This window comes from Acanthochromis polyacanthus, chromosome 15, assembly GCF_021347895.1.
Source record: "Acanthochromis polyacanthus isolate Apoly-LR-REF ecotype Palm Island chromosome 15, KAUST_Apoly_ChrSc, whole genome shotgun sequence".
NCBI classification, from domain to species: Eukaryota; Metazoa; Chordata; class Actinopteri; family Pomacentridae; genus Acanthochromis; species Acanthochromis polyacanthus.
Genome location: NC_067127.1, coordinates 15,000,334 through 15,023,975, shown reverse-complemented (window position 1 = coordinate 15,023,975; position 23,642 = coordinate 15,000,334). Strand labels below are relative to the sequence as shown.

The following is a 23,642-nucleotide window of genomic DNA, read 5'->3' as shown; positions in this document are numbered from 1 at the left end:
TCATTCCATCCTCTTATTTTCTCTTTTTGTGTTGTTATGATAAACCAAAACCTGCCAAGGAATGAATAAATCTCGAAAAATTGCAACGTGAACCTCAAGGGCTTTTTCGATTGTCAGTCTCACCACAACAGCATCAATTAAAAGTCTTTTAAGCCTTTCTGTGGGAATAAGAAGTAACAGTAGTTCCGATAGTTAACATCAAAGAATTGACGACAGGACTGTGAGGAAAAAGTTAGCAAAATTAATGCTGTATTGATTTTTTTTTTTTTTAGGAATGGATAGTCGAAGGAAGGTTTGTTTTGACAAAAAAAAAAGTCAGTAATGTTTAGTATACGCTCATCTGCAAGAACATTAAAACTACCTGCTGCTCATTCTTCTCCAAATTTGACAGTTTTGTTGCTGATATCCACACTCCTCTGTGTGGTCTGTCAAAATAATGCTTTACTTATTGGAAAAAGAGATAGCTTATAGATCTGCAGTGTTATGTAGGAGGGATCCAGAAGCCACACAAACATTGAAGTTCCATTCCAGTAAATGTAGCAGCATGAATAAGTAACTCATGATTTCGTATATGTCTTAAAGCTAGTAGTCCAGACGATGCTAAGTCGAGCAAGTACTGAGCAAAACAAGCAAAAAACTGCTCCTTATGCATCCTTGCTAAATTTTCAGTTTTTGCCTGTGGCTCACTTGTGATTTCAGGGAAACATTTTACATTTTCTGCTTTTGCAGCATTTGTCTCACCTCTGTTTTCTTGTTTGTGACCCCTCCAGAGGTGACAGTGGTGTATCAGAACGGGCTGCCGGTGATCTCAGTCAGTTTGCCATCCAGGCGAGAGCGCTGCCAATTCACCCTAAAGCCTCTCAGTGACTGTGTGGGAGTTTTCCTGCAACAACTCCAGGCAGAGGACAGAGGCATTGACCGGGTAGCCATCTACTCCATGGGTATGCACACAAACACGAGAATATGCACTGTGGCTGAGAGGGTTACACATGCACACGTCGCTACATGCTTTCAAGTGTTCTGTTTAAGTGTATTTTGAGGCTGTTAAGTGTTGCAGTTCTGGCTTTCTACCAGAATTTAATACCACTGCATTCATCACGAAAAGATTTTTCAGGGCACGCTCTGCTCAGGGTTCATTATACAGGCACAACTTGTACTTAAAATCTGACTCGTTGTGCATGAATGCACTTGCTTTTACCTCTTGCACTAATCAGACACCAACAAGCCTGATTAAGGAGAAGTGAACTGTGTTGGAAGTGGCTGCCCATCAGTGTTCCATCCTTCTTAATGCCTTCCTTCCCATTTGTCTTCCTCTCCAGATGGAGCAAGGGTTGCCTCCTCCACAGGTATAGACATCCTGCTGCTGGATGATTTCAAGCTCGTCATTAATGACACAGAACACCTCGTGCGGCCACCAAGGAGAGGTGAGAACTGGCAATGAAAAGAGGCTGAGCCTGTGCTGTTTGCTCTGAGTCATTCCCTCACAGAGCCATAACCGCTAAGAGTCAGTCGTGGTTTTTATTTCCAGCATGTGGGTTGTATTTAAGTGGGTCTTGGTGATAAAACAATAGCGATGTGAAACAGCGATAGACGCTTCATCTATAGCAGTAAGAAGAGATTTGATAGAATGTTCAATAATTTCACTGAAATGCATTAGATGCAAACTGCCATTAAAGCTCTTAATGACAACATAAAGTTTGGTTCCATGAGTTAAGCTCAAATGTGCTTCTTCGCTGGAACCCGTTCACCCTTCACGTGGCTTTCATGCAGATCTCCCGAGGCATGCTAGTCTGTGGCTGCCTGGTTCATTTCCTCACCCCTGTTTGTGCCTGTAGATCTTCCCAAGTGGAGGCTGTGGCTGGTTAAACTTGCAGCACGGCCTTCACAGTGTAAAAACACTGTTACAGGGTCCTTATTCATTAACCTCAGCATAGTGTGGTGGCTTTCTGCGGGTCGCCTTCTGAGCTCTTCTGGGTTTTACTTGCTTTCTTTGTGTATCAAGGTTACAGGATTACTTTATTTATTACTTTCTTTTTTATTCATGAGCAAATTAATTTATGGTGTGTGTGTTTTTATCATTGTTGTGTTACCAGCAATATTATTACCCGTGTACCTTGATAAGTGCTTAATTTAGAAGATGATAGTTAAATTCAAATTGAACCTTTAGTCTCCTAATCTTTTTTAAAAATAGGATAGCAGTTATTTATAATGCCTAGAATAACGCATGTAGTTGCGTTACTACCCTGTTCTATATTAACGCCTGTTTTCATTTGTGTCTGTCCATCAGAGATGCTGCCCCATGAGGAGGCAGAAAGGTTGAATGATGTCAAGTTCCTGGTGCAGCAGCTTTACACCACGCTGCGCATCGAGGAGCACCAACTCAGCAAAGAACGTGAGCTGATTGGACGACTGGAGGACCTCAACTCTCAACTCCGCCCCCTAGAGAAGGTTTACCTCCCTTTACACATTTGACAAGACTGAAATTTTGGTTGTTTCTCCTGCTGCACCCACAAATTGCCGCCGTTTTTAAGTACCCCAAACAAATGTTAGACAAATAAAGTAAAAAGTAAAACTCATGTGTCCTTGCAATCAAATTATGCTCTTCCACATTTTTCTATGCAGAACAAGACCAGCGGTAGATGGTCAGAATATTTCAACCCTGTCTGTATTTCCTTTTTTTTGTGTCACTTGTGTAAAATATGTTTTTGTCTTTATTTAGCTGATAAAAATGACTGCACAGTTGAGCCATCACGGATATGACTAAGTGGCTATCAAGCCTTTGTTATCTCTGAAATGAGACAAAACACTTAATCTTGTCATAATTAAGTCTTTATCTGTAGACAGCAACAACTGCAGAATATTTTTGTGCCGAAAATCCATAATGGGATTTTTTTCTTCTTGTTTTTTTCTGCTAGATTCTTATTAAATAATACCTCCCTTTGTTTTGCCTGTGAGGACATGTCTGACTGCTTTCTTTGTGCCTTCTGTCTAGGTGAGGGAGGAGTTGAGTAAGAAGGCGGAGCGACGCACCACCTGGGTGCTGTGGGGTGGCATGGCCTACATGGCCACCCAGTTTGGCATCCTGGCCAGGCTGACCTGGTGGGAGTACTCCTGGGATATCATGGAGCCGGTCACCTACTTTATCACTTATGGCACTGCAATGGCCATGTACGCTTACTTCGTTCTTACACGTCAGGTAAGACACAGATATATAGTACAAATACACATGTGCATATAATAATATATGAAGTAAAGTTTGAGGGTCTTCCACTGTTGTTTTGGTCACTGGATTGCCAAAAAATGGATCAACATTAAATCTGATAAGCAGTTAAGCCACCTATTAACCCTTTAAGCTTCAGTGTACCGCCAGCGGTACACCTACTAATTTGCATAGGAATTTCAGGAATGTCTGACGGGTGCAAACGCGATTATACAAACACTATACACCGATGGAAAGCTTAGATTCTCATGAATCCGCCGGTATAAACCACTTTCAGATGCGATTACCACAGCGGGTGAGAAAAACACATTTGTCCGACAAAAACAAATATTCATCCATCCGTTCTCTATACACGGCTTCAAAGCACACAGCGCGACTCACATTTCTGGGTTTATTATTACACACACAAAAAAAGATTCCACAAAAAACGGCTATAATCCAACCTTTTACATCAGATGACACAAGCCAGGAAACTATTTTGTCCAAAACATGTCCTGAAGTCGGTATAAAATCCCCGAATCGGTCGTTTTCAAGGAAATGCACCTCCCGATGCGCGTCCAATATTCCCCGTATTTTTCGTAATTTTTTTTATTTAAAAATAGAATATTAGCGATTTTTTGTACTGAAAACGGCTGGAATTGACTGAAGCTTAAAGGGCTAAAGGGAAAAAACTTCTCAAATGTGAGGATTTACTACTTTTCCCTGCAAACTGCTGGTGGGAGAAAATAAATTACCTTGGACTTAATGAATTTGTAAATGCATTGGGTCTGTTTTTGGCACTTCTGTCATACACAATAATGTGATGCATTAGTCAAGGAAACTGCCCTGTAACATTATGCAGAAACTCTTTTAGGAACCCGTCAACAAAGCAGCACAGTAATGAAAAGTCATGGTACTTTTAAATTTTCTAACATTGTTGCCCTTCAGATTTTAATTCAGCGCTCAAAAATTACCACTAATTTTAATTCCAAGGATGTGGAGTCCATTTGATGTGGAATTTCTCAGCAGCCTGATTTTGGCTCTAGGACTGGAAAGCAGCACTCGGACGATATCTGATAAACTGGTTCCTCTTACAAAGTGCTCTATCTGTGTCTCTCCATAACCTGCAGGAGTATGTTTATCCCGACGCTAGAGACAGGCAGTATCTGCTGTTCTTCCACAAGGGGGTGAAAAGGACACGCTTCGACATTGAGAAGTACAACAAGCTGAAGGATGATATTGCTGAGGTACAGTTGCTTGGTGAAAGCTGGCTGTTTTGTGATGTAAAATGAGAACTGCAGCCACACAAGGGGATTCTTTTTTTCTCCAGTTCAATACTTGGATTTGTAACAGCTGTGCTATTCCCCGCATACTTTGGTCTCACGTTTTCCACCCTCCCTCCCTCCCTCCCTCCCTCTACCCTCTCCAGGTGGAGTTGGATCTGAAGCGTCTACGGGATCCACTCCAGCTCCAGCTCCCAGTTCAGCAGCTCACCGCCAGTAAAAATTGATGCGTAGAGTGACTCCTTCCTCTGTCAGCTCCTACAAACCTCTTTTCCCTCTTCCCTCCTGCTGTCCGGCACCCTTCGCTCTCTCCTTTTACCCCCAATTATTTCCTCAGACTCCTCCTTCCTCCTGTTCCTCCCACTCCCAATAGTCCCATCCCTTTATTGGCTGTGGGAGTTAGTTTTTTCTCCTTTTTTTTGTTTTTGTTTTTGTTTTTATTTTCCTGACTGAAATCTCCAGTTGGAATTGCAAGTGAAAACCGGCTAAAAGATGATTTAAAAGAAAAGGATGGTGAGAAACCTGGGAACTGAAAACCTCTCACAGCCGAAGGATGTTGAGAAGGACGAAAAGGAAGACGGTGATTATAGCGTTGAGATGGGCACTGTGGACGTGCCTCCAGTCTACGGAGGGACAGCCTGCAGGTAACTCCGGGGGTGAGATGATCCCACCTCTAGACACTCCAGGACAGGGAACACGCAGAGGGGCAGCCATGTTGAGTGTGCATGTGTGCGGGACTTTCAGGCTACACTGGGACACCGACCCTGGCCACTCTGCGGGTCGACACGGCGCTGTAGCCCTGCTTCCTCTAGCAGCCGAACTGTCAACACACACACACCTTCTCTTGGTCGGTGCAGGCTCCAGGGGACAAGTTTACAAGGAAGTTCTCACTGCAGTCGCACCTTCAGGGAGACCTTCGTTTTCCTGTGGCCGAATTCTGCTGCCTCTCCCTCTCTGAGCCACGCCTCCTCCAGGTGACGGACAGCTGTCCTTCCCAGCGTGACCTTTGTCAGGAGCCCGTCTCCACTCGCAGGATGCAGGAATGGCGACGCCTCATTTCCTCGTCCTGTTGATGTCCTGTAGCTGCCCGGCCTGCGCAAGTATGAGAGTACTACCGACAACAACATCACTGTGTGTTCTTTTATTCCAAGAAAAATATTTTGGCACTTTTTATTTTGAAAGCCATAGTATATTTGTTATGAAAAAATATAAATATATATGTATACAATCAAATAAACCGATGACCAGAGGCTAGTTTCTTTCAGTGGGGGGAGGAGCTCTCTTACAAGCGTCATTTCACGAGAAACTCATTCACACCCTTCTGCAGATCTCCTGCCATGAAGAGCCGCCGCTACACATGCACTTGCGTTTACTACCTTGAACTGTTTCAGAAGTTTTCATGGCAAATGCGCACAGTAGATTTCACAGTAGCTACGCTCAGATTGGCTGTACGGCTCCTGTGCATGGCCACCAAAGAGGGGGGAAACAACGATGAAACCAAATCGGGGTGAAAACGGCTTAGATTGGAATTGACCACAGAATATCAATGCGGATAATGCCGCGCTTGACCTCTATAATCATCTCATGAATGCAAAGATTGCTGCAGAAGCGTAATGACAGCGCTCAAATGTTTAGTGACCATTGACTCGGACGAACCCACAGGCATGATATATATTTGATTAGCTGAATGACTTTTTAAAAAAAAATGGAGCAGAGTGTTTGCAAATTGCCTGCAGCTCAGTAACGCTTTTCTGAATAGCGTGGGTTTTTTTGTTTTTTTTTTTCCTTTTCAACGGAAGAGTCCAAGTGAAAACGATATCATTGTCTCACTGATGAAACGAAGGCTACATCTAACAAAAAAAAAAGTGTCATGGCATTGAGGTCGTAGAGGTTTTTCCATCCTGAAATTAAGCCAGAGTTTTCTCCTCCCACTGCTGCTGTAACGCCCCTCCCCCCCTGCTCCCTCGATGGCAAGGCAGGGTAGACTGCATGCTGTGGTATGCCCTCAGTAGAAATTTGTGAATGTGTAGGAGCATTATTGCAATTTTGTACTTAAATTGGACACTTTTCTTTGCCACATCTAGCTGAAGTCTCATCCACATCGAGCTCAAGTCTCACCCCTCCTCGTTCGGTCAGATGTTATCGAAGCCATATATTTGTGTTGCTCATCTTCATGATTCTTTCATTACTTTTGGGATGGTCACCAAATAAACCTTTCTCAGCTGTACATAGGTTTCTGTTCAGGGTGTGAGGATTGGCGGCCCTCTCTCCGGTTCCATTCGTCTCTCTAACGAAGTTCTCAAAGCGTTCTTTTCGTCACTGTAGATCACCTCTGCAGAGGGGAAGCACAATGACATGACGTCCTTGCAAACGCTGCAGACTCTGGTTCATCTTGTGCTTGTGTGTGTGTGAACAGCTGGCCGAATCCTACTGAGGAGATCATTGTGTTTAACTGCAGATTTTATATTAAAATGCATGATTTTCGAACAAATCAAAAGTTAGCCATGCAGATCTCGAGCCAGGATTTGGTTTAATCTGTTAGTGTGTGAGTTGTCGTGTGTGTGCGTGTGTGTGTGTGTGTGTTATCTCCAAGGAAAATGGTGCCTTTTGGATCATTATTGATTAACTCTATAGACAATGTAGCAATCTGGTAAACGGCAACGATGGGAAATGAACAGAAGAGAAGGTTGGGCTTGTTTTGAATGAAACCATCATATGAAGGATGGTTCAATTTGAATGTGTAGAAGTGGAAATCAGTTTTACTGTGTGCCATGAATGTTTGTCGAATCCGCATGTGCTGGGGGCAAAGTGCAGATCACCGTATTCATGAATCCTTTGCTAATAATTGTTGCTTGTCATAGGTGCAAAAATCAATTCCACCCTCATCCCGCTTCATAGCCGTCATGAGCTTTCAATTCATTTTCCTGAATAGACCAGCTCACACACACTACGACACACACACACACACACACACACACACACACACACGAAGAGAAATCGGTGTTTCCTTGGAGATGTACTGTAGAAGGTGAGTTCAGACCTCTGTTTGCAGTCCAGTCCTCCCCTCTGCTGTTTCTACACCACACTTCTGTCCATCATCACCTCTTCCTTTCTATCACGCCATCCACCGTTTATTGCCTTTGAGTTTTGTTTTTTTGTTTTTCTCTTGTCTATTTTTTAAAAACAAAAGTATATCAAATATAGGGAAACTTTATTCTAAAGAGGGTGTTGCATGAATGTATGTTTACATGGGAAATTACGTAAAACTTAAAAAAAACAATAAAGATTTATCAAAAATAAGTGCAAAGATAATTTAAGAACGTTGTTTGTAGAGATTCCTAGTTATAAAGGGCAGTGGACAGGGCTGCGTCTTTAGAACCTGCCCTGCCAAATCTGATTTAAATCCCAGCCAACCAAATGCTCAAACCTCACTCCCATCCTCACCTTATTTACTCCCATAATCCTCTCCCTCAGCGTCCATTCATACTCCCCAATAAATGGAAAAACACCCTCCATCCGCGGTGCACCTATAGCAGAGGCTTTACAACCTCTTGTCCTGGATTTGAGTCCAGGGGAGAAGTGCACTCTCTCAGCCTGTCGGGGAACACCTCCAATTCTTCTTGTCCCTCTGTCGACCCTTTTTTCTCCAAAGACACATTGTTATTATTGTTCCATGTTTTGAATGTGTGTTCAAGTTTTCAATATCTTCTTTGCGTGCACTTAAAGTACGACATGTTTAAAATGCCTAAAGAGTGAAGCAGAACATAGGATTGAACAGATCTTGTACTTCATTCTGACCTCTTCTTTTGTTTTTCTTGCCTTTATTTTTCTTTTCTGTTGACATATGATGCTGTAATGTTGGCAAAAAAAAAGAAAAATGTAAAATCCTGTATCATTTATGAAATATGTATAAAAGAGAAATGTAATTCAATTATCAATAAAATCCTTATCCAGTTTTTGGAACCAGTGGTGCGGCTGAAGTTTTTGCCGTTTGCTCTGCTGGTGAAATGATTAATGTGTCACACAGCAGATGTTTACAAGGAGAAGCTTTTCAAGGTCTCGACCCCCTCTGACGCTCCTTGGCCTCCGGTTCTTCCTGAACAGGACATCCTAAGAGATAGAGCTATGAATCAAGTCATCATGCTGCCGGTAGTCTGTTGAGACTAAATGCAAGTTTAAAAATACAACAGCTATGTTTAAATGTTTTAAAGCTGTTTGGATCCATGAAGAAAGGGAATCATACGCTTGGACACAGCGGTGCTTTGAGCTAAATGTCAATTCTAACACATGGCATAATCTTTCCCGTATGTAGTTTGTTTTTGTTTTTTTTTGTTACACATCTAACTTCTTGTTAATTCACAGAAAATGCTGGGGCAGAACGGAATGATATTAGTTCTGCCAAATACTTGAAACTTCAACCTGATCAGAAACGAAAAGTTTAGGGACCACCAGCGTTATTGCAACCGGTCCTCAGAGACAAATCAATGTGTTTTCTAAATTACATTACACCTCCATTCAGGAGCTGCTGAGTCATTTCATTAAGGTTGAAAAGGTCAACCTCAGCCACAGGATCCAAAAAAATGTGATAGGTTTCAATGTCAGGGGACCATGGATGTCTCAACATAATCCATCCAATTGTTGGGTATTTCAGTCTGGAGCAGCTGGCAGATCAGTATTGCCGTCTATGTAACATTGATGTGGTTAAAAATTAAACAGCCAGTATCTTTTAACCCTCTACTGTAACACAAGTCACTCAGTCAGAGCATCAGTTTATGTACAAACTGTAAATTTAAAATATATTGTGGACTTAAAATCCAAACTTTGAAAGCTTGAAATTGAAAGGGTTAATATGGGTACACATATAGTGCTTTCCTTGTTTTCCTATAAATTCAGCAGTAGCATAATGAAGTGCTGATTCAGACAGCCTGTGGCATTCTGATTTGCAGCCAAGAGGGTGTCTTATTTCCAAAAGTAATCACAACTGTTCTGACTCATTTCTCCTAAATACCTTGTGGATGAATGTCACTAATATTTTAATTACAAGCAGGAAACAAAATCCACAAGGCCCAGGTTCGCCTCTGCAGGTTTTAAACAAAAGGGGCCAGGCTAAAGACATCTTCTATCCTCTATTGGGGATCTTTACAACTATTGAGATGCAGTAGATGAGGACCTATTGTCTCTGCTTTCCCAGTGTGTCCTCACGAAGGCCCTCGGTCTCCTCTACGGTAAATCTTGAGTGTGCAAACCCTGCTCGCTCTCCTTCAAGTGAAAGATGCTTCGGCACGACACTAAGCAGATTAATCAGATTGGCTTAGCGCTGTTTGAGATTAGATCATTGCTCACATATCCACATGCTTTAAATCAAGATGTATGGCAAAGAAAAGATAAACATATTAAAGTATCATAAGCCAGAGTCACACTTTTTCTTAGCAGGGTAAAAAAAAAAAAACAAGCTGCGTGGGGTATTTTAAGGGTGTGTGTGTGTGTGGGGATGGAGGGAGGAGGGTAAGAAGACTTCACCATCTGAAACAATGGGAGGATGGTCCTGTCACTGGATTTGGGGAGCAGGTTCAAGGTGACAAAGGGACATGATAATATGACACAGATAAGAGGCGCCTATTAAAAACAGACTTCCTTTGGGGGTGAACCAGAAAAGCGACACACACGTCCACACCCGGACTTGAGCTTGGATTATCTCCCATTCAGAATAGATGATGATTTTTTCGGTAATTGCCTTTCTGCTGCAGGGAGCTCAGACTGTCACAGGTGTAGGTGAGTATTTTATTCTTTCAGGTTTACAATAATGACTCTTTGTTTTGCTCTGTTTTCATTTCTACTGTGGATTTAACGGTAAAGCTGCCAACAAATCCATGAAAAGACCAATAACAGCACGGTGTTAGTCCAGCTCCCAATATTTCAGACTTCTCTACCCTATCTGCTGCACTCACTCCAAGTCTATTTATTTCTACTGAAGATGTCAGTCTTTAAAAATGGGCCACGAATATGTTTCCATAAATGAAAGGCTTAATCATCTGTCAGTGCATGTTACTCAAATCAGGGTAAAAAATTGCATTTCTAGGAAACTATTTTCAGCAGTGGAGTGTGTAGCAGTGTGTGTGGGACTGACCCAAACCAAGCTACGGTGTCCATGTTCATGGGAAAGAAGAAACATGCCACCCAGTGGAACTGAAGGGCTCAGAGCTGGAGGGTCTGAGGCCCAGAGCAATAAAATATTACAGCTTTTGGCCATACAAAGAGTGCAGGTGTTAGTAGGATCAGTTCACTGTTGATGTTTTTTTTTTCCATGGGGTTTTTTGGTGATATGAAAAAATACAGTATCAGACTCAGGTCAAGCGTGGCTCTATGGTCCCTTAATGGCTTGATAAGTTATTCACGCCCCATCTGGAAGATTTAACGCTCCCATTAGCATACACCCACATGAGTCAGCTATGTCCTCTGCCCCGTCTGTGCCACTGGAGCTGCAGCACAGTCGGGCTGTCGTACATCTCTAAAAATGGTCGTTAATTCTGTCAGAAGGCCCGCGCTATGGATTGATCCCTGTGCTTTTATTGGAGCAGCACAGCGACAAGAAGGACCGCTCATTAGTGGATGGAAGGGGAGAATGATGTGTGCGTGGTTTAATGGTGACAAAAATTAGTTAAATCACAAATAACTGTTTGTTCATAGCTTCTAGGAACTACAACACAGTTGGTAAATTTTAATTAGCACAGTTTGGAGTGTGTGTTTGTTGTCTTTTCATGTTTGCTGAAAGCAGATATGAGAAAAGGTGCATCTCTGATCAACCGTGGCATCCGTTAGATGTCACACCAAAAGCACTTTTAGTAGAAGGCGCGGGAAAGCGTAAACAGATATTTTATGTTGTGCCATTCAACTAAATGGAAAGCCTGGGGCGCTGGTTATAGGCGCGGTTACTGCTTCAGTGGAGGGTTATGCTCTGGTTGTCAGCTGTCATGTTTCCTGGCACTGGCCTGTCACTGGAGATGCTTTACTCCTGAACTGATCAGTCTCCTGCTGGGTCTCAGTTACTAACACTTCCTCTGGTTCTTGCCCACACTGCCCCGCTCCCTCTCATTTTGTCCTTTTGTTTTACATCTGCCTCTTAATTACACTGTTGAGAAGGCATGAAGAAGGGAGAGCCTATTGATTGTTGTGCTGCACTTTGTTTACTCTGCCCGTTCAGTTGTTCTCCTGATTCTGCACAACTGGCTCCCAGAGAAAAGAGTCAACACTGACAGAACTCATTGGATAAAGAGCCCTTTGTGGACAGCTTGTTGGCTCTTAGTTCAATTAGAACTGACTGAGTGTTACAGTTTATCTTGACAATCCCAACGTTTCCTTTCATGGTAGCAAGTGGACAAGTAACTGGTACAGATCTACAGTTCACTGAAAGGAGCAAAATATGCGGTACTTGTCTGTGGACTGACTAGACATTTGATCACTTCTGAGGGTAACTAATTGTATTATTTGAATTCCATTCACCAAGATTACAAAAACACACATTTTCAGATTTTGTCTATCCATGGCTGTGGTTTCTGAGATGTCTGTTTCCATCTGTCTTCATAAGTGTTCTCGCTGCACACAGCTTTGGAAAATTGTTATTTAGAAAGCTGCTTGAGGCCAAACTGTGAGCAGTTTTCATCAGAATGAAAACTATTACTGGTGAGGTCTCTGGATTATTCAGAGAAAAAGTATCAGGACCCTGTTTTGAAATTTCAAGGGACATTTTCTGCCCATCTTTGAGAGAAATTAAATCTGGAAAGAGAGGAACGAGGAGGGATTTCCAACAAAGTGCCCGACAGGACCCGAACAGGAATGCTGTGACTATTGAATTTCTCTTTTAGATGTAATTTCTCAGTTCGATGCTGTGAGAACTGAGCACAAAATTAATTTCACCTCCATTGTATTGATGCAGACGCACAGGCAAACACCTGAAACTCTGGGATAATACAGAAATACTGACATAAACAAACTCTGCTGGGCAGCACTGAAAGAAAGTGAACAAATATGTTTTCTTTTCATAATTGCAATCCTTTGACAATAACAAATCCACAGTATCAAACACTACTTTAGAAGTAACAGTCATTCAAAGGCATTCAGAACTTTTCTTGGTGCTATGTTATATTTTTCATTACTATTATTTTATATTTCATTTTTTTCTACCACAACAAGAGCTGTCTCTAATGTTGTGCATCTGTGCAGTCTTAGTATGAAAACTAACTATGACTACAGCTGTGAAAACAATCTAGTGAAATGAAAAGTACAATATTTAGCTCTGACATTTAGTAGATTGAACATATAAAGTAACATAAAATGAAATACAGATCATACCTGCTCAATGATTGTACTAATATTGACCATAAATACAACAAACATAATTTCAATAGTTCTTTTCTTATAAAGTAAGCATCTGACTGACACACTCGACATGTTTAAATCTCCTATTGATGCCATTCACAGGGAAAAAAAATCAGCCTCTAATAAAGGTTTTGTTGTTGGTGGAATATGGGATTTAAAAAAAGGACTTTTTTAAAACTAAATTTGCACCACAAAGTAGCTAGTTTGTATTGTTCTGTCAAAGCAGGCTGTACCATTGAAGACCATATGTAGGTATCAATAAGCCATTATTTCTCATGTTATGAAGCTTTAAACATTCCTCCACAGGTTGGCGAGGAAAAAACAACCCAAAAACATGGACATAACTTCTTTAAAAAATTTCATTCAAAAGTTAATATTTCCCATGACCCAGATTTTAAACAAACGGAGCTCCTCTGGTGACATGGTAAAAAATAAATTGTGGCCACAATATAAATGGTTGTTTTTAAATAGCAGTTTTATCCAAAGCGCTTTACATGATACATCACATTCACACACTGATGGCAGAAGCTGTCATGCAAGGCACTAACCATGACCCACCAGGAGCAATTAGGGGTTCAGTGTTTTGCTCAGGGACACCTTGACATGAGCTCAATGGACCAGGGATCGAACCAGCAACATTCCAGTTACAAGACGGTCACTCTACCCGCTGATCCATGCCGCCCCATCGCGATTGTTATACCTATATTGTGGCCACAATTTTTTTTTTTTTTTACCATGTCACCAGAGGGGTTCCGTATAAACATGGTCAACTCAATCAATATTTCCCCCTTTTTTTCTTAAACCTGTCAAGTTGAAGATGGTCAAGTGTGAATTTTAATATATCATGGTTTGAGGTGGAATGACCCTGCTGCAAAATTGCATCCTCCCAATCATAAAACACATATTTATCATGTTAATCTTCCCTCCAGTCATGTGCAGCTAAGTCTCACTCACATTCCCTCCTCCCATGACTCTCAGCCCTGGATCCCTGCTCTGCTTATATCAGCTTGAATGAACCCTGGAGGAACACAGACTACCACGTCAACCAGTCGTCTGGCGTGCCGTTGTGCGACAGCCATGTGTCTGGTGAATGGTACCGCTTCACTGGCATGGCTGGGGATGCCATGCCCACCTTCTGCGTCTCCGAGAACCACTGTGGCACTCACGCCCCCATTTGGCTCAATGGCAGCCACCCCCAGCTCCACGAGGGCATCGTCTCCCTGCCCGTCTGTGCCAGCTTCAACGACAACTGCTGCCAGTGGAACGCCAGTGTGGATGTGAAGGCCTGTCCTGGAGGATACTTTGTCTACCGCCTGCCCAGACCCTCAGTCTGCTTCCACGTTTACTGTGGCCGTGAGTGAGCATGTCAGAGATGAGTTGATTTATGAGTTCCTTTTCATTTGCCTGATTTTGTCTTTGCTCTGTGTGTGTGTGTTGGCGTTGCACAGATTTCTATGACATCTGTGACGAGGTGGATTGCACAGGTCCCAGATGCCCAGAATCCGACTGTCGCTGCGCTGCTGGAACTGTCCTGGGACCAGACAGACAAACATGTCTAGGTGAGAAAGACAGAAGCGGGAGCAGGAGGAAAACGGTTAGAGGACCCTGATAAGTTGTGCAACAAAGATAAGCAGGAAAACATGGAAGACGGATAGGCAGGAAATGGCCTGTGATGAACAATAACAAGAGAAATCAATCAGGCTGGATTTGCAGTGTTCCCATAGACACTCATATTCCTGAGTAATCTGTGGCTGTATTACTCAAATACCCATGTTTACTCGGCTTAATGGGATATTCAGAATATGGGGCACAACTAGCATATTAAACGGTGTGCCTCTTTCATCATGAGAATTCGGAAATGTTTATAGCAGTGTTTGTTTTGTCTTAAGAGACAGCTGACTTGGTGCAGATTACAGACGGGTAAACTGAAGTTCAAGGTTTTATTTGTTGCTGTACGAGTCCAAATAAATGCAGCAGATAGTTATAGGTACAAAATATGTAACTATAGCATACAGTCCAGCTTTTCTGGAGCTTTCACCGCCATCTCAGTGTCTTCATCTGCATATTAACCCTCCTGTTGTCCTCATTTACGGGCAAAAAAAAAAATTTGTTTCCTTGTCTGAAAAAAATTCATAAATTCAGCAAAAATTCTCCAAATTTCTGAAAATTTGCAAAACTTTAAGGAGGAAAATTCCAATAATTCCTTAAACGTTTCCCCTAAAAGTTTTATTAAAAAAAAAAATCCTCCAAATTTGGCAAAGACATTTTTGTAAATATTTTCAAAAAATGAGTAAAAATATTTTTAAAAATCCTAAAAATATCTAAAGTGATTACATATATATCAGGAAAACTTCTAATATTTTCTCTAAGAACATTCATAAAAAAAATCAACCAAAATCCAGCAAAATTTGCTGGATTTTGGTTGATTTTTCTGTGAATGTTCTTAAGAAACCTTTTTAACATTTCTTTTTTTCCACCAAAAAATGTTCAAAGATTTCTCAAAAATGTTGAAAATGTGGACGTCAAAAGGTTCATTGTGAAAACATTTTTTTTCTACATTTTCAAACTTTAAAACGGGTCAATTTTGACCCGCAAGACAACACGAGGGTTAAGGTAATTATCCTCTATTGTTCACACATGTCTCTTCTTGTGTAATGTTTCCCGACTTCTTTTGACTCAGGCATATTTCCACAACCACTAATCTGTTTATTTATTACTAGAAACTAACTCTAGCATTTATTCATAACCTTCAGCTAAGCACCCTGAGTGGGAATCCCTGCTCTCATACGCTCCATCATTCCAGCCTCTTTGTTTAGTTTCTATGACCTGAGAACAGGACTTATTCAAATATTGCACTTCCAAACCAAAAGCCTTATTACGAGAGATAGATCATAAAATATGAATGGATACAAAGATGAATGAAGCAAGCTGCAGCAGAGACGGAAAGACTGAAAAAATATTTGCTGACTCCACTCCAGGTGAAGGTGTGTGTTTCTGTTTTTGTGGTAAACTGGTACCTAATGATGGGTGACAGGAATGCAGAGGGAATGCTGCCAACCTGGAAACTGCCATTATCTCATTATCCACCCATCAACCAAATCTGCATTCCCCTGCCTCAGAAATGACTACTTCATTTCCCCATGCTCACGTACCATCTTTCCTCACACTGCACCTTCGCTCAAGTTCTCCCCTTTTCATTTCATCCATCACTGTGGCTTTGCCAGTCCTCTCAGTATTATAAAGTCAGTTTTAAAGTCAATTTATCTTTCTCTTCCCTCTAGCACTAAGTGAATTGCCTTGAGGTCACACGCTCCACCCATCTAGTACTCAGTTGATTGAAGTTAGCCTCATCTGATAGTGATTTCTGACCCGGTGTGGTGTGTGTTCAGATGTGAATGAGTGTGATAAGGCCAACGGTGGGTGTGCGGAGCTGTGTGTGAACACCAAAGGATCCAGACGTTGTGAGTGTGGACGAGGCCGTGTGCTGGATGAGGATGGACGCAACTGTCGAGGTACGTCCATGTGCATAGATGACTAAACCGGATACCCATATAGTTTTCTGAATACTTACCATTTTTTGCTGCGTTGCATCATCCAGAGATAGCAGGTTGTCACGCCAACAATGGAGGCTGCAGCCATGGCTGCTCCTCACTGCTGGACTCCTATCACTGCCACTGTCCCCGAGGGCTGGAGCTAGGAGAGGATAAACGCACATGTCAGGGTGTGTATGTGTGTGAGAAGGAGGCAGGTACTGTAGTCGGATAATCAATCAGACAGTAAGGGAGGCTGACGCAGAGATGCATGCATTTATCTCAGAAGACGTTCTAGTAGAGATTTGAGAAAAATGCATTTCTTCAGGGCATAACTGATATGTTTAACATTTCAGTGTGGGGTTTCTTTTTCTAACAGGGAGCATCCATCATCATATTAGTAGTGAATAACATCGCTGGCCTTTACTATATGCCTTTATTTGAGAAACAGGACATAGGTTGTTTTAAATGCCCTGTCTGTTTCATTTTTTATGAGAGAACACTGCAATGCATGAATGCTTTTAGCACAGATTAATGTCCAGCTAATTACATTCTTTATAATTAATCACTAATTTAATTGATAACATTTCTGAAAAGAGAGAAAAATGTCTTTTGGAATTTTCAAGACTTGAAGATGAAGTTTTAAAAAGTCTTGTTTGGTTGCACCAACTGTACTAATCTTCAGTTTAGTATTACATAAAGCAAAAGAAAGAAAAAAAGAAGCTACTATCCCTAAGAGAATCAGTAAATATCTGGTTGGGAAATTACTTTAGTAATAAATCTATTAACAAAATTGTTACCATTTAGTTTTCTTTTGATGGGCTAATCTCTTTTTAAAATTCCAATCATATGAAGCATAAAAAAGCAGCAAACTATTAGAAGTTAGAAGCTGGAGTCTGTAAAAAAATGATCTTTTTGCTCAAATAAATGACTGCAATCAGCAATTAATCACTGAATAATCGATGTTGTATAACTACTACTGCTGGAAGGGCCAAAACCAGAAATGTTTTATATGTACTGTAGCTTTAAAAATGATAATACTTGCAAATATAATTGTTACTCTAGGTCACTTGAATTCTTATATTGATTCGGTATTTCATGTTCAGACTAATGGACTAATCAGATTCAGGCTTTGGGAAAAAAAAACTACAATCCAGATCAACCTTTGCTGTCATTGTATGTTGGTTTTACTGTCTTTCATGTCATTAGGCTACAAACATGTTGTGACATGTTTTCTGGTAATCACATGACTGTGAAGTGACTTTTAAACTGCTCTTTGTTGTTGTGTGTTATTTTGTGGTACTATGAGTTACAGTATGTCATATTTTCCTCTCATCTCCCTGCAGTGCCGGTCCAGTGTGATCCCAGCTTGATCACAGTGTCAGTTCCTAAGGATCTTGTAGGAGGACTGGAGCTCTTTCTCTCCAACTCGTCTTGTCGTGGTGTCTCCAATGGCACACACATCAACCTCAACTTCAGCCTCAAGACCTGCGGCACAGTGGTGGAGGTCAGAGGCACTGAGATGAATTCTTTTCATGGAATGTCTGCAGGGTTTAGAGTGTAGAGTTAGAGCTCAGAAAGATGTATGTAATATATTAAAAGAGCTGTGCACTTGAATGCGGGCTGATTGAGGTTGTCACAAACTGAAAAAGCCATTAAAGTTGCATAAATGTTCACTTGCAGGTGACAGCTAACAAGATTGTGGGCACCAACCTGGTGACAGGTCTTCCCAGGAGTAGCCCAGGCAGCAGCAGAGAGTTAATAGTCCGAACCACCAAGTTAGTGCTCCCAGTCACCTGTGAATTCCCCAGAGAATACCAAGTGTCGGATGGATACCAGGCAAGTCTGCGCAACTCAGCCCTGGAGCTGGCAGGCCACAGTGAGGGCATCTTCCGGTTCTCCCTGGAGCTCTTCAAGAACTCTGAGTTCTCTGAGTCATACCACGCTCCACCTCAGCTCCGCCTGCACGACTCCCTGTTCTTTGGGGTGGAGCCAAAGGAGAGAGTGGAGGGACTCTCTGCTCTGGTGGAGAGCTGCTTCGCAACACCAGGGCCCAAAGCTGACCAGGCCCTCAAGTATTTCCTCATCAAAGATGGGTGAATAGTTTTGACATTTTTAAAGTGACATCTTGTGCTACATGGCATATCAGACTTAGGGCAAAGGAATTAGATGAACCACAAAAACGCACTTCCAAGACAGTCTATCCATTACGTTTTTTAATGAATAGGTGTCTGTTCTGCCGCCCTCCACTGGCCAAAGATATAATTCAGTAAACCCCTTTCATGATTAGTTTTACATTTACAGGTTGATTTTCATCTACTACACACAGAGAAAAGTATTTTGCAATACCTAAAACAACAGATTTTATTAGTAAGTGTAGAATGTCATCAAATGTGGAAGAAAAAGCAAGAAAAAAGGTATTTAAAGAGATGCTACACTTCAAAACACTGGTGATAACAGATTGGAAATAGCAATTTATTCCAGACAATATTGTCAAAATTAATATAAATCAAAACACAGATAATGATTGTGTATCTAGCCATGAAAAAAAGATTTTGTTTGATTTGCATCATTTTTAACATATCTGTCTTAGGAATTATTATCAACATATTGTCTGATGATAATTGCAATTTCACTTTTCGTACTCACAGCACTGAAATCCATCTGCTGTCATTATACTGGGGTAAAACTCAGAGATAGACATTGTGAAACCTGAACTGAATTTCTTGGTACTGTGCATGCATAAATAGATACTACTAAAAAAAATCATTATTTGCTCATGCAGGCACTGAGAACCGTTGGCTTCTGTCTTTTCAATATTGCCTTGTTATTATCAGAAATGCATTTGCTTCTGCAACTGTAATATTTATTATAATAAATGTCAGCAGCATCAAACCCAGTTACTGTGGTTCACAAAAGCCTTAGCATCGACTACTTGACAGTTATAGGACAGGAAATCTCCAGTCATTCAACGAAATGTCAAATGAAAAATGCCACTGGCTTTGTACTCTGATTTATGTGGAAAGAAAACAAGAACACTTTGGGTAGAAAAGCAGAGGCAACGTTTATATCTGTGGAACATTCACTTTTGGCAAACCATTTCTTCAGTGAAATCCACTGAGTTTTTCCCCTGCTGCTGTACAGACAGCAAAAGAGCAGCACTGTAATCTATTTTCACGATTTCCCATTAAATATACAGCAGCGTTTCAGGACCTTGGGGTGGCAGACCTTGATGAAGTGCCTTGTTAGAAATATATATGGATCACTGAATACTGTGTTAAGGTACCAACTGAATGTATGACTCTGTTGTCTCTCCGACTTCCCACGCAGATGCATTTCAGATGAAACAGTGACACAGTACTCATCAAAGGACCAGCTCTCTAAGCACTACCAGGTCCCTGTCTTCAAGTTCATTGGCAAGGACAGCCGAGTGAGTAAAAGAGGCGTGCTGGGTGCCAGCTGGCGAATGCATGTGGGCTTATTTCTGTGTAGCACTAAATTGCAAGGACTGTTTTCCTAGATTAAAGAATAAGCACTCTCCTCAACAGTGTGATGGCTTCTGCTCTGCCTTTGAATCTCAAAACCAGCTTGCCTCCTCTGTTTACAGCAAGTGTTCCTCCACTGCCAGGTGTTGGTTTGTGGAGCAGGAGACTCTCGCTGTGCTCAGCAATGTCGGGGACGCGTCCGGAGGGAGGTTCAGACGGATCAGCCTCAGGAGCAGCACACACTGAGCGCAGGCCCCATCTACATCCTGCCTTAATTACGATACTAACATGAAGCCATCAGCACAGACACCCATAAAAACGCCGTGGCAACATGACATCATCACAGGCCAGGATCACAAAAATTGCATTTGCATTTAGATTAAAGATGATCGTTTCATTTTATTTGGACTAACATCAAATAAATGTACACAAAGCGGTCCGTTGCACTGTCCCACATACACACCCATGCATGAAAATGTGCAGTATTCTTTTTTTTCTGTTCCAGTGTTATCCACATTCCAGGAAATAACTTGAATTCTAGTTAACTCTTCCATGTTTGTATGTCTGTGCCACTTTTCCTTGCAGCACAAGTTACTGACATTAAAGTGAATGACATTTCAATCAGAAGCCATTCGGAGGGTCCACAGTTCATTTCTAACAACCGCAGCATGAAGGATGTTTTTCGAGGTCACACATTTTGCCATTTCTCAGGCTTGATTACAGCTTAGAGATTTAGTGAGTTTATAAACGTGGACTGTATCTATATTTACCACCATCAGCTACTTAAAAAATATATGTGGAACATCCATGGATGCCTGGTGACTCGCTTCGCTCGGTATAATTGATGTCTGAGGAGCATTTCACACAGTACAGCGTGATGGGAAAAGAGACATCACTAAGCTGTGCCTGGAAATTATACACTTGCCTCGTCTCTCTGACAATTAATCTAGAGTTAATCATGTCAGTTAAACAGCAATTAGTCATGCATTTATTCATAAAAAATAACAAATAACTGGCAAATAACTTACATCACAGTTGCTGTAATAGGCATCACATTTACATGACACTGACTTAAGGTTTTAGCAGAATAGCTTGACAAATTTAAGATAGCAGCAAACAACAGGCTATGTGCTCCACGGTAATTATCTTGTGTCTTGTATCTGGAGGAAATTAATCCGACTACAATATCCTTCCCGTCTTATCAGCAGGCACTTTGTTTGGAGTCATCAAGTAATTTATGGTAATGGAGTCATAGAGGCCTAAAGTGGACCTAAAACGAGGAGTATGGAGAGTGTAATATGCATGAGCAATTCATTAGGAATCTGAAAGTCATATTCTGACAAGTAACATTTGTTAGCATTGCCTATGAATAAATCATAAGAAATTGTTCCCTATTTATGTCTTTTTTAATTCCTTGGCTCTGAGTTTTGATCGGGCGCTTGTGATAAAGCGCCACTATTAAATATGTGGAAATGTCCACGACTTTTGTCTCTGAAAGTGTTCAGGAGTTGTCCATAGAGTTCTGTGTCACAGTTCATCCCTCTCCTCTCCCTCGCAGACACACGCTGCCCTCTGGCTGTTCATGTAAGGTCTGCAACCAAGAGTCCACACTGTGTTGTAGAGAGCATCTGCCATCGATTCACAGGCTAAGGAGAGAAAACAGAGAGAGGAGGCTTTTTTTTTTTGGTAACTCTCAAGTGTGCAAGATGTTCCTGATGGTCAGAGTACACAGCCAACAAAAATACAAGAAGTATATATCTGCAAACATCTCACCTTGTACTTTTGACACAAAGCCCAAGCTCTTCTTAAGGTCAGAGCAGATGCCGTGCAGACAAGTGCGAAACATGGAGTCGCAGTCGTACTTGTTTGTGCCACAAGTGTCATAACACGTATCCAGCTGATTGCAGCACTTTGTCATAGCGGGGATGCCCAGGTCAAGCTGCCAAAAGAAAGGATTGCACTGTGTTACTGCAGTTTACTAATGCAGGACCTGGCATTTCCAGCCATTATGGCAGTGATTAGCTCCATTATTTAGGATTTATAATATTGCTCTGGGCTGTTATTGTCTGCTCTGCTACAAACAGGCCACCTACAGCAGCATTCACCTGGAATCCTATCAGGGAGGAGCTGCAGCCGTTGGGATCTGGGAGCTGGTAGCTAGGACGAGGTTGAGGAAGAACTCCTATGAGTGAAAGAACAGTTTCATTAAGATCTTGAACCAAAGGACACAAACTAATGTCATCACGTACTCCCAGTTAAGGATCTGTAATATAGCTCTGTTTCAGGTGTGTGTGCTGTTTCACAGATAAGATATAGCCTCTGTTTGAGAACATCTGTATTGATTACATAACTGTAGGGACACAGACTGATAAACAAATACATGCCTCGGGTCCAAGTAAGTTATCTTGGAGAAAAACATAAGTAGCTGCTAAACTAACAACAGAAGAATTGATTAAATTTGACATTGCAGGTGTGCTATGCAAACAAATACACAGAAACAGAAAAATATTGAATGCAGACAACCTAAAAACCTTCTGTGGTCCTGAATGACAACAGTTTAGCAATCAATGGCACCTCTGCTCAGGTCTCTGAAAGACTTTTTAATGTTAAGTATACAGAAAAGATTCTTACCATGTCTGCAGCGGTACTCACATATACCATCACGTCCTCCCACCAGCTCCACCAGGGAGTCAAAGTATCCATGTGCCCTCTGGAAACTATTTCTAATCGAACTGACGCTCCAACTGTTGTCCTCATCTTGTGCCAAGGGTTTGCTTAGAGACTCATTTTTCTGGACTGGTCTGATCTCATTTGTCTCCTTCTCAAATGAAGGTTGCTCTTGGGTGACAGCTCCTTCAGTAAGAGCTTCCATCGCAGGGGCATCTCCATCACTGTCTGTCCCCGGATCTTTGCCTGTTGCACCATCTGCCACAGGAACGTCCACTTCAGGTTTGCCACCTGCATCGTTATCCACTGAAAGTATTTTAGACAGCAGACTGCCACCAAAAAGAGAATTAGCAGCAGGGTCCTCAGCTGCAGGTGGATCACCTACTTCTGCAGCAGCTACACTTTCCTTAGCTGCTTCAACAGAATCAGCTGGAACAACGGGATCAGCAGTAGCAGCAGAGTCCACAGCAGGGGCCTCCTCCTCCTGTGCTTCGGTCTGATAGTGGCCTAAAGTGGCACACATCGCCAAAGACACACAGAGAAGGAGCAGGGCCACAGTCCGAAGCAGCATGGTGTTGAACTGGCGACAGTCCAAGAAGATCTAGATCTCCTCAAAGTGAGGTGCTGTTAACAAGGTTTGAAGAATGGGGAGAGTGAGGGACAAAAACACTCTCTGATCCCAGTGACTCTGTCAGCCAGAGAGAGACTTTGACCTCTGATTAGATTCTAGCAGACAGCAAGGCACTCTTTCGTGTCAGGGCAAAGGCCATCCAATATCAATCTAAAGGAAGGGTTTTATAATTCCAGTAATCTTCTCAACCACTGTGGTTCTTGAACACATTAAAGTTAATCACATTTTTGTGCACAAAGTTATAATTGGATTTTTATGATTCAGATCCCATGGAACTTGAGCCCAGAGGAAAACCCCAATTTGTACTCCCTTTAATATTGGGCATATCTAATGCTGGAATTTCTTCCTGTAACTTATCTCAAGACTTCATAAACCTCAAACTATGTTCACGATTTTTGATAAAGGTCACCGGCTGACACTTGGACATAAAAATGAAGAACAGAGACAAACAGAGTATTATTTTCTTCATTT

General features: G+C 41.7%; 3 protein-coding genes across 6 annotated transcripts in view; 2 read left to right on the top strand and 1 right to left on the bottom strand.

The window, feature by feature from the left end:
* The window catches only part of mcu (mitochondrial calcium uniporter), a 63,250-nt gene extending 54,805 nt beyond the window's left edge, over positions 1-8,445 (top strand). For both annotated transcript variants that reach the window (XM_022192356.2, XM_022192355.2), the window contains exons 4-9: positions 771-941; positions 1,320-1,424; positions 2,288-2,448; positions 2,993-3,196; positions 4,330-4,446; positions 4,629-8,445. In XM_022192356.2, coding sequence (XP_022048048.1) covers positions 771-941; positions 1,320-1,424; positions 2,288-2,448; positions 2,993-3,196; positions 4,330-4,446; positions 4,629-4,709 — 839 coding nt within the window. In that variant the 3' untranslated portion in view covers positions 4,710-8,445. The remainder of the gene's footprint in view (positions 1-770; positions 942-1,319; positions 1,425-2,287; positions 2,449-2,992; positions 3,197-4,329; positions 4,447-4,628) is intronic.
* Positions 8,446-10,108: 1,663 nt separating this feature from the next.
* Positions 10,109-21,267, top strand: oit3 (oncoprotein induced transcript 3). 2 transcript variants are annotated; one of them, XM_022192351.2, is made up of 9 exons: positions 10,109-10,254; positions 13,837-14,211; positions 14,307-14,417; positions 16,248-16,370; positions 16,457-16,579; positions 17,735-17,895; positions 18,072-18,484; positions 19,719-19,818; positions 19,996-21,267. In XM_022192351.2, exons 1-9 carry the CDS (start codon positions 10,194-10,196, stop codon positions 20,146-20,148), a joined length of 1,620 nt encoding a protein of 539 aa, XP_022048043.1. In that variant the 5' UTR covers positions 10,109-10,193; the 3' UTR covers positions 20,149-21,267. The 2 variants fall into 2 exon arrangements, with proteins under 2 accessions (XP_022048043.1, XP_051816274.1); XM_051960314.1 differs by lacking the exon at positions 16,457-16,579.
* pla2g12b (phospholipase A2, group XIIB) lies at positions 20,839-23,337 on the bottom strand. 2 transcript variants are annotated; one of them, XM_022192353.2, is made up of 4 exons: positions 22,505-23,337; positions 21,967-22,055; positions 21,647-21,812; positions 20,839-21,519 (listed from the first exon to the last, which is right to left on the bottom strand). In XM_022192353.2, exons 1-4 carry the CDS (start codon positions 23,109-23,111, stop codon positions 21,401-21,403), a joined length of 981 nt encoding a protein of 326 aa, XP_022048045.1. In that variant the 5' UTR covers positions 23,112-23,337; the 3' UTR covers positions 20,839-21,400. The 2 variants fall into 2 exon arrangements, with proteins under 2 accessions (XP_022048045.1, XP_022048046.1); XM_022192354.2 differs by having other exon boundaries at positions 21,979-22,055; positions 22,505-23,328.
* Between the last annotated feature and the right edge of the window lie 305 nt (positions 23,338-23,642).

Coding starts and splice junctions, on each gene's coding strand:
- pla2g12b (XM_022192353.2), bottom strand. CDS start 23,111: ATGCTGCTTCGGACTGTGGCCCTGCTCCTTCTCTGTGTGTCTTTGGCG. Junction 21,813..21,966: donor GATTCCAGGTGAATGCTGCT/GTAGGTGGCCTG, acceptor TTCTTTTGGCAG/CTTGACCTGGGCATCCCCGC. Junction 21,520..21,646: donor CTTTGTGTCAAAAGTACAAG/GTGAGATGTTTG, acceptor TTCTCTCCTTAG/CCTGTGAATCGATGGCAGAT.
- oit3 (XM_022192351.2), top strand. CDS start 10,194: ATGATGATTTTTTCGGTAATTGCCTTTCTGCTGCAGGGAGCTCAGACT. Junction 17,896..18,071: donor CCTGCGGCACAGTGGTGGAG/GTCAGAGGCACT, acceptor GTTCACTTGCAG/GTGACAGCTAACAAGATTGT. Junction 18,485..19,718: donor TATTTCCTCATCAAAGATGG/GTGAATAGTTTT, acceptor CTTCCCACGCAG/ATGCATTTCAGATGAAACAG.